A 12,477-nucleotide genomic window follows, 5' to 3' on the forward strand; every position below is an offset into this window, starting at 1 on the left:
GTGATAGTGTATTAATCCCATCTCTTCCAAGGTGAAGGAAGATTTGTAACATGGCAGATGTCCAAAGCCTCGGCCTACCAGGCAGGAATTTCCAAGGGTCTGCTGGCACAAGCAGTTACTATCTCTGTAAATTTATTGTCTTATGTATGTCTTAATGATTTTACATTTTTTACTTAGTTTCTTTATTTATGAAAAGAGAATACTTGTTGATTTGAATCTTAAGTTCTGTAGTCTTAAGATTTCCAAACTGTTAATCATTGAGCCAAAAACTGTAACACTTTTAATTCCTTATTCGGTTACAATAAGAACCTGGAGCCTGAGATAAATATTTTTTGCCACAGATCTTACCTAGTTAACAATGATCGCAAACCTTTAAAAAATACATGATCGCAAGGGGAAGCATTAATTCTTTATATGTATAAAGAATTGAAAAAGTTTTACTGATTAATCAACTAAAATGCTTAGCACTGTATAAGGTACAGTTGATTTCTTAGCACTTGCAGTTGGAGATCTATTGATCTGATACCAGGAGTAAGCTCTGAGTGGGCTGATTTTGGTTAGATACGGATGTCAGTAGAAATCAAAAGACAGATCAAAAATGGATTCAGAATTCTGACTAAGTTCTTCAACAGAATTTCTCCTTAATGATACATATTTTTAAAGTATTTAAATTTCAATTTCTGCTTTATTTTTCCTAAAACGAAAATTAATTTTAAAAGTTTAGAAAACCATGTTGATAAATTTTAATATTCTCTTTCAGAACAGAGGAGTCTGTTTTCTCCAAAGGATTGGTAAGATTTGTTTGCACCCATTGTAATTTAAATGCATAATCATGTTGACAAACACAGCTACTGACTTTACAATTTATGTGTCTCTGCACGTATCTTAACCTGCAGGACCTGCTGGAGAACGGTTTGTTGAGATTAGAGGACAACAGGCTGCTTCACCAGTACTTAGAAATCAAGAGCTTCCTTATTGTGCCTCAGGTGAGTGAAGTATGCATTCTAATCTTGAAGAAGTCCCTTTGCTCTTCTGAACTTCAGGTCTTTTCAGGCTCCTCTCCCACTTTCTTCTCCATGTCCTCTGAAACTAGGGCCATGCTGTCCAGCAGAACTCTGTGATAGTAAAGCATTCTGTTATCTGTGCCATGCAGTTTGAGAACCACTAGCCACACTGAACATGTGAAATACGACTGGTGTGACTCAGGAACTGAACTCTAAATTTTATTTACTGTAAGTTAATTTAAACGTACGTAGCTGTACGTGGCTAGTGGTTGCCACAGTCGACAGCACAGCATCTAGTAGAAAATGTAACTGTATTCTTTAACACTTTGCTTCTGTAGGAACCTTAGAAAATGAAGCCCTTTTATTTTGAGCATAACTCAAGTCCTCAGGACTCCGTCAAGGATGCATTAACTCATTACTAGAAGGACATTTTGTTTTTCCCTCCTGTGATTTATTCTGCCTGTTTTATACTGTTAGCTGTCGTAGCTAAGTAGGTCCTCAGATGTCAGTGTAGAAACTTGTTTTTCCACTTCTTAAATGAAAAAATATGGTTTTTGTTAGTATATTAAGCCTGATTATTTTAGATTAATGGGGTTACATTTCAGCATGTTCCATTTCATTTTTTTGCCACTCTGTAGACATAACTGAAAATTACCCTTCACTTCTAAATTTACACTTTATACCACCCAGCTCAGGGTCACTTACAAAATGGGTTGTATTTAGCTTCCTATAGACCTAGAAGTGGAATGGAAGGCTCAGGGAAAAACTTCCTTCATTTTAAAATCTCCTGCCCGCACTTCTCTGCATTTCTAGAGTATCCACCAATAATACAGTCTTTGTGGTAAATATAATCTATTAACATTTGAATTAATTTTTTTTAAATTTCCAGGGCTTAGTCAAAATAATGACACTCTGCCCCACTGAGACACTGGTATGTACATGTTTGGGACTGAATAATAAGAAGTTTTAATAAACAATTTAATCTTTAGTTTATATAACAATATTATTTGTTCCATTTTAGAGAAAAAAGGGTTTAGCCGTGCTTCAGTTGTATATTAACAAGTTGGAATCACAAGGCAAATATACATTATTTAGGTATGTATTGAGAATGGTTAATTGCAAAGTTGGTTAAAAACCAAATTAATGCCATTAATTATTCTAGGTTATTGTATTTTGGTGTATTTTACATGTAATTCCACTCTGGCTGGAAGCCATATTACAATAAATTCTCTTATCTGTGGTGGGTAGGGAAAAGCTAATCAAAAATTATGGATACATGTATCAATATATATTACATAAATAATAATACGTATTTCAGTTTAATTAACTGAAGTTCTCCAAAATTAAAACAGACTTAAGAGATCGAGCTGAGACTGCTGGGGCTCCTGCTAGAACTCTAGATAGGTCAGTGATCTCTGTTATTCACAGTTAAAATTAATGGCGCTGAAATTACAACTCTGGGCAGAGTGTCCACTTGAACTTAACAGGGGAGCTCCTTCATAGTGCTGTTTGAGGGGGTAGATTCTAGCCGCTCTCCGAGTTCAGGGTTGGCACACTCTCTGCAGAGGGCTATAAGCAGGCACGGGCATGCAGGCCACACGGCATCTGCCGCGGCCGCTCAGCTTTGTCTTGATGGAGGGGTGCGCGTCTTCCAGTAAAACAGCAGGCAGCAGCGGGATTTGGCCTGTGGACCTTAGTGTGCTGTCAGCTATGTATAAATCTGAGTTAAAACCAAACTGGGGCAGTGTTTACGCGCTGAGAAGTCTGCTTTGGGACTGGCCAGTACTAACTCCTGCTCCTGTCTTCTTTTCTACTGCCAGAGTCAGGGCAGATTTATGAAATCGCAGTGTGATGCTTAGGTCTCCTACCAGCTTCCTATTCATCTACCTATTTTGTTTCCCTACGAAAAAACTCTGCCTTCTTCTTAAGCTAATCGATTGTTCTTTCTTTGTAATTAAGTTAGTCTAACCAGACTAGTCTACTTTCACTGGGAGTGCTTTTAGTTTTTAAGATATTATACTAGTGCCCATTCTTCCCATGTGAAAGCATTGCAACTACGTGCATAAAAAGATTCAAATTTGGCTTTATAGAAATTTCTTATTGGAAAGATTCAGTTAAAATAGAATTTGCCGCTGGAGAGGGAGTGGAGAAAAGGGAACCCTCCTACATTGTTGCTGGGAATGTAGCCATTATGGAAAACAAAATAGCCATAATGTAGCCATTATGGAAAACAAAAAAATAAAAATAGACTTACCATATATGATCCAGCAGTCCCACTCCTGGGCATATATCCAGAGGGAACTCTAATTTGAACAGATACATGCACCCCAATGTTCATAGCACTATTTACAATAGCCAAGACATGGAAGCAATCTAACAGATGACTGGATAAAGAAGCTGTGGTATATTTATATAATGGAATACCACTCAGCCATAAAAAAGAATAAAATAATGCCATCTGCAGCAACATGGATGGATCTGGAGATAGTCATTCTAAGTGAAGTCAGTCAGAGAAAGAAAAATACCACATGATATCACTCATATGTGGAATCAAAAAAAAAAAGGAAAGAAAAAAGAAGACATTAATGAACTTATCTACAAAACAGAAACAGACTCACAGGCATAGTAAACAAACCTATGGTTACCGGTGGGAAAGTCTGGGGGAGGGATATATTGGGAGTTTGAGAAGTGCTAATGTTAACTACTATATATAAAATAGATAAAAAAACAAATTTCTTCTGTATAGCACAGGGAACTATATTCAATATCTTGTAGTCACCTATAGTGAAAAAGAATATGAAAACGATGTATGTATATGTATGACTGAAACATTATGCTGTACACCAGAAATTGATGTATTATAACTGACTATATTTCAATTAAAAGAACAACAGAATTTGCGGCTAGTGAGGGCAATAACCTTAATAGGTGATCTTTGCAGTTAGTTGATCACCTTGCGAATTGTCCTCTCTGGTTTTTGTGTTCCTAGAGATAACACATGGCCCATTGGAATTTGTAAACTTTCATCATTTTAATTACAGTGCAGTCCAGGATAATTTCAAATGTACTTTTGCTTTTAAGGTGCTTACTGAATACAAGTAATCACTCAGGTGTGGAGGCCTTTATTATTCAAAATATCAAAAATCAAATTGATGTGTCATTAAAGGTAAGAGCATAACCAAGGTGTCAATTATCAGTTTATTTTACTTTGTAGGATACATTTATTCTTATGTAGATTTTTGCCCTGTGGACTTTTTCTATCTCTAATATTAGTGTACGGGCACACCTCGGAGATATTGCAGGTTTGGTTCCAGACCACCACAATGAAGCAAAAACTGCAATAAAGCAAGTCATAAATTTTTTGGTTTCCCAGTGCATATCAAAATTAATTACACTGTACTGTAGTTTATTACATGCACAACAGCATTATGTCTAAAAAAACAATGTACATACCTTAATCTTAAAATACTTATTTCTGAAAAATGCTTAGTATCATTAGAGCCTCAGCAAGTTGCCGTCTTTTTTCTGGCGCAGAGTCTTGACTCGATGTCAGTGGCTGCTTACTGATGAGGGTGGTGACTAAACGTCCGGGGGACGGGCAGTTTCCTAGAGTCAGACAGCAGTGAAGTTGGCTACATCGGTCGCCTCTTCCTGTCGTGAACAATCTCTCTCTGCAGCACGCAATGGTGTATGACAGTATTTTACCCACAGCAGAACTTTTTTCATAATTGGAGTCAGTCCTCTCAAACCCTGCCACTGCTTTATCGACTAAGTTTATACAACATTCTAAGTCTTTTGTTGTCATTTCAGCATCTTCACCAGGAGTAGGTTCCATCTCAAGAATCCCACTCTCTTTGCTCATCCGTCAGAAGCAGTTCCTCATCCATTCAGGTTTGACCATGAGGTGGCAGCAGTTCAGTCACATCTTCAGGCTCCACTTATAATTCTAGTTCTCTGGCACTTTCCACCACATTTACAGTTACTTTCTCCACTGAAGTCTTGACCCTCTCAAAGTCATCCAGGAGGGTTGGTATCAGTTTCTTCCAAAGACACGTGAATGTTGATATTTTGACCTTTTCCTCTGAATCATGAATGTTCTTGATGGCATCTAAAATGGTGAATCCTTTCTGTAATGTTTTCAGTTTATTCTGCCCAGATCCACTAGAAGAATCACTGTCTATGGCAACTATAGCCTTATAAAATGTATTTCTTGAAGAATAAGACTTTAAAGTCAGAATTACTTCTTGTTTCGTGAGCTGTGGAACGGATGCTGTGTGAGCAGGCGCGAAAACATTAATCTCATCGTCCATCTCCATTAGCGCTCTTGGGGGATGAGGTGCGTTGTCAGTGAGCGGTTAGTGTTTTGAAAGGAGTCTTTTTTCGGAGCAGTAGATCTCAACAGTGGGGTTAAAATACCACGTCATGAGGAGATGTGCTGTCCTCAGGGCTTCGTTGTTACATTTGTAGCACAGGCAGAGTAGATCTAGCATAATTCTGAAGAGCCCCAGGATTTTCAGAATGCTAAGTGAGCACTGGCTTCATTGTCAAGCTGTGTTACTGCTCTGAGAGCCAGCCTGTCCTGTCCTTTGAAACACTGAAGGCAGTGACTTCTCTCCAGCTATGAAAGTCCTAGGTGGTATCTCCTTTCAACATGAGCCTGTTTTCATCTGCACTGAAAAGCTCTCTTTAGTGTAGCCACCCTCCTTACCTGTCTTAGCTAGGTCTTCTGGGTAACTCGCCGCAGCGTGAGCCTTAGCACCTGCTGCTTTATCTTGGACATTTATGTTCTGGGGAGACTTCTTTCCTTAAACCTCATGAACCAACCTCTGCTGGCTTCAGACTTTTCTTCTGCAGCTTCCTCTCTTAGCCTTCATAGAACTGAAGAGAGTTAGGACCTCGCTCTGCATTAATTACCTTTGGGCTTAAGAGAATGTTGTGGCTGGTTTGATCTATCCAGACAGCAAAAGCTTTTTCCATACCAGCAGTAAGGCTGTTTCACTTTCTTATCATTTGTGTGTTCACTGAAGTAGCACTTTCAATTTTCTTCAAGAATTTTCCTTTGCATTCACAACTTGGCTTAACTGTTTGGCACAAGAGGCCTTTGCCAAAGGCCTCGGCCCAGCCTTTGACATGCCTTCCTCTCTAAGCTTAATCTTTTCTAGCTTTTGATTTAAAGTGAGAGACGTGCAACTCTTCCTTTCACTTGAACACTTAGAGGTCACTTTAGGGTTATTAATTGCCTAATTTCAATATTGCGTTGCAAGGGATAGGGAGGCCTGAGGAGAGGCAGAGAGACCAGGGAATGGCCTGTTATTGGAGCAGCCAGAACACACACAACTTCAATTAAGTCTGTAGTCTTATATGGGCATGGTTCGTGGCACCCCAAAACAGTTGCAGTAGTAACATCAAAGATCACAGATCACAATCTAACAAATATATAATAATGGAAGTTTGAAAGTTTTTTGAGATTTACCAAAATGTGATACAGAGACACAAAGTGAGCAAATGCTGCTGGAAAAGTGGTGCTGACAGACTTGCTAAACACAGTGTCGCCATGAACCCACAATATGTAAAAAATGCAGTATCTGTAAAATGCAGTAAAGTGAAGTGCAGTGAACTGAGATATGCCTGTATGTTTATCCCCCATTTTTACTCTCTAATACCTGATTTTGAAATTTGTTAACTGGAGATTTAAATTGTATTAATTCTTTGAGCTGATAATGATTCCGTTTTGTTTTGCTGCATACTTCTGAAATATGAATGGGAACTGAAGTCTGGGGGGAATGCTCAGTGACTCCACATACAGAGGGGAAAAGTGCACCGATGTGCTCAGACTGGCAGAGTTTGCTCTAGGTGTCTGGAAATAGTGAATGAAGAAATGGAAATTAAAGTTTTAAAATGTGTATTTTAAATGTGCAATGGTTTATCTTAATAGTTACAGGGTATTAGAAAAACAGGAATTTATCAGCCTGTTATTTAAAATGCTTCCCAATTTTCATTTTGCTTTTCAGAGAGCACATGACAACAGATGGTTCACAGGACCACAGCTGATTTCCCTTCTAGATCTGGTGCTCTTTCTCCCAGAGGGTGCTGAAACAGATCTACTGCAAAACTCAGATAGGTGAGGTGACTGTTGCTAAGGTTCACACAGTAAATTCAGAATAAAATGTGAAATCCCTTATTTAGGAACCTAAAGCAAAATAAAATGTATTTTCCTGTGATTTTATAATCTATGGTTAACTCATAAAATTACGTAAGGATTTTCATATTTAAGTAATTAGATATTAAGTAAAAACAAAAAAAGTCTTCTTTCCAGAAGTCTGACTAACAGTATGGTTTGTACTTTAAAGGTGCCCAGCATTCCAGTCTAGCCCATGGGGATTTGGAACAATAGCACTGGTGACTGAAAACTAAGAATTTCGTGTATATAACTTATAAAAGGCTTATGTGTTTGGGTTTTATTGTTTTGTTCTCCAGGACATACATCATTTTTTCTTCCATATAGAACATGCAATTTTACTTTTGGTATACTATAATGGATGTTGAGAAACAGTTGTGAGCATTTATTAAAGGAATCTTAAAATTCAGGAAGCAAGAGATGGTACTCTTATATATTAAAGATAACAAGTTGCCCTTGGAGAAAAAAGAATAGTAATTTTCACAGTTGTATTTGATGAACTTGAGAAGAGTGATAAGTTAACGTTAACTGGATAAGAAATGTGGTGAAATGTTAAAGGGAAAAGTTTCTAATGGTAAACATAATTGTAAAAATATACCTAAGGTTTTAAGTTACCTTTTATGTACTGAAATTGTTGATTATATAAAATTATACTGTAAGTAACAAATTATATATTTTTAATTAACAGGATAATGGCCTCATTAAATTTATTGAGGTATTTGGTTATCAAAGATAATGAAAATGACAATCAAGTAAGTGAAAATTTTGAAAAACAAACTATTGTCTAGAATGCATAAGGAATGTTTTATATTTTCTTATCAATACTTACTTAAGCCAGTAGTTAATATTTTACCCAGCTACAAAGTTGTGAGAAGTACCAATGATCCCAGGAGCCCTTCCCACCCCACATCCACTTCCCTTTCTTTTCCCTGTTGTACCTCTGCTCTTGCTGTAAGCATTGTTCAACCTTGCTGCACTGCAGTCAGTCAGTCGTGCGTCCTGAGATAACCTTTTGGAACTCAACATGTATTTGGGCACCTTGTTCATTTATCTCCACCTATAGCTCATGATTTAAATAAAATAAAATCATCTGATAATTTGATATCCCCTCATCAGACATGACAAATTCAAGCATATTCAGTACTAAACCTGACCCTGGTAATACCACCTTTTGAATAATGCATAGGAAGTTGAGTTTAAAAAAAAACACAACAGTGCATCATTGTTAGTATTCAGTACACAGAAAACTGTTTGAGGGAGATCTGTCATACAGTAAAATCATTTGCTTTTCATCTTCTTCCTGCCTACTCCATTCTCATACTTGCTTTCTGTATGTGTGTCACCTCTATTAACTCTGGCTACCTGAATCACAAGTGTTGTTAATTTCTTTTTTAGAAAGTAATAAAAAAAACAAATGAAAGTAACTGATTTTTATTTAAGAATGCCAAAGAGTTGTTTTTTTAAAAATAAGTAAGTCATGATTTGGGATGAAAAGTTTGAGAAAAGTAGCAGCTTCCTTCCTTCTTGACTGAATCTGTTAGATTTGGTGACTTGACCTCCTGTTCATCCTTCTTGAGACCCAAATAGTTATTTCCTATCATTGACTAGTGCAAACTCTGTACTAGGGTGGTGTTTTCCCCTAACATTTTATAAAATTTTTCAAACATACAGCCAAGTTGAAAGAATTTTACAGTGATCACTGATTTACCCATCACCACCATTCTACCATTAACATTTTACTCCACTTTTATCATGTATCTCTCTCTCCACTCTATCCATCAGTCTCTTATTTCTTAATGCATTTCAAGCTAAACTGCAGATATAAGCATCCTTTCCCACAAATAAAGAAGAGTTGTGTATCTGTTTGTAGTTTTTCTTTGAGTTAAAGTTTACATAAAATGAAATGCACAATTTTTAATTGTACATTCAGTGAGTTTTAACAAATGCATAGATCTGTTATCCAAATCCTTATCAAATATAGAATATTACTATCATCACAAGAAGTCCCCTGTTTTCCTTCTGTTAACTCTGACCTCATCACTCCACACCCATCCCTTCCCCTGCCGGTGGCAATCTCTATTCTTGCCAGGTGCTATCATTTATTTATTCTTCACAATGCTGTAAGTACTCTTTAGTTTCTATTTTTCATAGATAATGTAGGCCCAGGAAGGATCTTTGACTTGCACAAATACATATACCTAACTAAGTGGCAGAGGTAGCTATGACCCGAGGCTGTGACCAGAACCTTTGAATCACAAACTAAATCTTGACTCCTCTCCAGCGGAGTTTCTAAATTCAGCAGCAGTGGAAGCCCTGAGGCTTCAGGAAGGTGTCCTTAGGGTGTATGGTATGAGTGTTTACTTACATCAGGAAGAGACCATATCTAAAGATGATCTGACTTGCTTGACAGAAAGAAAAAGAATCTTCTTGATTAAGAGTGATAGATTTATTCGATGGGCCTCTGCCTACAGAGGAAGGACGGAACAGATTAGCATTATGCCATGTCCACTGTGATATCCACAATGCCTCGCATTTATTTGACTTGAACATTATATGGTGAAGAAAAGGATATAACCAGCTTTATAAGATTGCTTTCTTATTTAATGGTTTTTTAACAATTTTTCTTAGAGATCAAATATTCCAGAGTATTGCTATGCAAGTTACTATAAGAATTATCATACCAAGGAAATGAGCAAAAAATCAGTACAAGATGGCACCTTGACACTTTTGAGGAAGCTTGTTCATCATGGAAGCATTTCTCCCAAATGCAATCACAATAGGTCACATATAAATGAAAGGCCGATCTGTCTGCTGTGGTTAATCAAAAAAATGACAGCTTCTGAATTTTAAGAAACTTTGATTAAAGGAGAAACAAAATGATACTCTAGTGGTGAACTGTAGGTAGTTTTATTCAGAAGGACTCCTACCAGTACCTAGTTTTGATCAGTTAAGTGTGCTGAGATGGTAACTAGTCAGATAAAAAACTTTTGAAAAGCAATCAGAAAGGTGTATAGAAAAATTAAATAAGAACAGAATTATTAAAATACAAGACAAAGTGATTCATAATTGAATGATCATCTATTTCTTTTCCTGCTATTTTTGGTTACTGTCAACTGACTTACTCTTTTCACAAATCATTCCCCTTCTTACCTGACCATCTCATGCCTCTTTATCTGCATAAGTTACAGGCTCCTTCTCCCACACTTCAGTTATACGTAACTTCTTGACCCTCCATCTGTCCTAGTAAAGCCAACTTAGTTTTTAGACCTAGTATTCGGTATCATTTGGCAGGTATCTAAATGAGTATTAATTATTGAATTACATTCATTTATTCTAATACACAGCCCATAATTTTATCCCTCATTCTCTGTCCGGTCTACTCATGTCCTTTCATGTCCACCTGCTTACATGTTCTTTTTCCAAAATAATTTGTGATTTTAATATGTAAAATGAAACAGGGACAAGGGAAACAATGTGAGATTGTAAAGGCCACAAGTTCGTACCAGGAATTTTTAAAAACTGAATTATGTAATGTATCCTTGTGTTTTTTTGTTCAGGAAAAAACAATAAATATCTGGCATATATACACATACATATAGTTCTATATAATCCACCTTTTTGGTTCTGATTTAAATTGTTTCCTTCTCCAAGATTAAAATATATATCCCTCGTGTGTTATCTGCAGAGCCAGATGATGTCAGGCTATGGATACTCCTTAATATTACAAATGATAGAAGTTCTACAATGTTACTTTGTAAAGAAGTCATTTATAAATTAGGAGAAAGGGGAAAACTGGGTCTTACTCATTTCCTTTTTATTTCCTCATTATCATGGTTGACTGTATCCTTTGCAAGGCTCCTGTCTGTTCTGGCAGTCAGTGTCACTGTGGTGTAAGACTGCCTAATCCTCCTGTGAGGTAGGCTGCAAGTGTTGAAATGCACAGTTAGGCTCTAGAACTGAAAAGACTTCAGAACTACTCCAGCAGTGAGTTACTCGGGTATAAAATTAAAAGTAAGCATTTGTGAACATTTCAAATTTTTATCCTTTTAACTATTTTTAAAAATCTTGTTACTATTTCTAGATACTGAAGATAAATGGTAAGATGATTTTCTTTGTAGGTTTTTTTTAAAAGATTGAGTAACCTTAATGTAAGACAGAAAATATTCTTGTTTCCACAGCTTCTTCACTCTTACATGCTTCTAATAATGTTACTGTTTGCACCATATGAAAAATTTGTGGAATTATGCTGAACAAAATGTGCAACAAGTTTTCTTTAGCCTAATTTTGGCACATTTTTATTACCTTATAAGTTTTAGATTATGGGCTGTGTATTAAATTACTGGCATTAAGAACTACGTTCTTAATAAAGATCTCCTAGATTTGCATTGTCCAATACAGTAGACAGTAGCAACACATAACTACTTAAATTTTAAATTAATTCTTAAAGTTTTTAATTAAAAATTCAGTTCTTCCTTGGCATTCTAGATCACTGTTTCTTAACATATGATCCTACTCAAAATCACTAGGTATTTTATATATTTAAAAATATATTTATTTATGTTTATTTATATATATGTAAATGCAAATTTCTGGGTTCAGCCCCGAATCTACTCAAAGCCTCTGAGTAAAGTACAGAAATCTATGTTTTTAAGTAGCATAGTGAAGTTTGAGAACCTTTATTAAAATATTATGAATTATAAATAAAATCTATTTTATGTGATGTTTGTTTATAATAAAAGATCATATCAACTATTTAGAACGGAAGGATAATGAAATGCTATATAGTAAGACTGGTGAGATGTAGCTAAAGTGACGCCTAGAGAAAACTTTCCAAATTTAAATGCTTTCATCAGAAAAGAATATAAAATTATTAATGAATTTCTGGCAAGATCGACTTGAAAAATGCATGAAGATACAATATGTTATTAATTAAAAAGGAAGTATAAGTATAAATACAGCACAGATTGAAAAACAAGAAGAAAATCACATGAAAACATTAACAGTAAATTTGGAAACTTCAATGAAATGGAATTTGTTAAAAGATAACCTAACACAGCTGCTACAGTCTTCTAAGAGAAATCACAAGGACAGATAATTTTACCATAATTTTAAGACACACATATTCAGGTCTTATATAAAGTGTTCCAAAGACTGGATAAAGAGTATTTGTGGCCAATGCTATAACTATTCAGTGAGATATCATCTTAATACCAAAACAGACTAGAATAGTATCCTGAAGTAAAGTTAAGGCTAATCTCATTTATGAATATAGGTACTAATATTACCAAGCCAGAT

General features: G+C 35.9%; 1 protein-coding gene across 2 annotated transcripts in view; it reads left to right on the forward strand.

The window, feature by feature from the left end:
• The window catches only part of GLMN (glomulin, FKBP associated protein), a 34,415-nt gene that overhangs the window by 16,342 nt on the left and 5,596 nt on the right, over nt 1-12,477 (forward strand). For both annotated transcript variants that reach the window (XM_072968269.1, XM_072968270.1), the window contains exons 10-16: nt 761-791; nt 897-986; nt 1,894-1,935; nt 2,026-2,099; nt 4,086-4,170; nt 7,016-7,125; nt 7,871-7,934. In XM_072968269.1, coding sequence (XP_072824370.1) covers nt 761-791; nt 897-986; nt 1,894-1,935; nt 2,026-2,099; nt 4,086-4,170; nt 7,016-7,125; nt 7,871-7,934 — 496 coding nt within the window. The remainder of the gene's footprint in view (nt 1-760; nt 792-896; nt 987-1,893; nt 1,936-2,025; nt 2,100-4,085; nt 4,171-7,015; nt 7,126-7,870; nt 7,935-12,477) is intronic.

Source organism: Vicugna pacos, chromosome 9 (assembly GCF_048564905.1).
Source record: "Vicugna pacos chromosome 9, VicPac4, whole genome shotgun sequence".
In the NCBI taxonomy this organism is placed as follows: Eukaryota; Metazoa; Chordata; class Mammalia; order Artiodactyla; family Camelidae; genus Vicugna; species Vicugna pacos.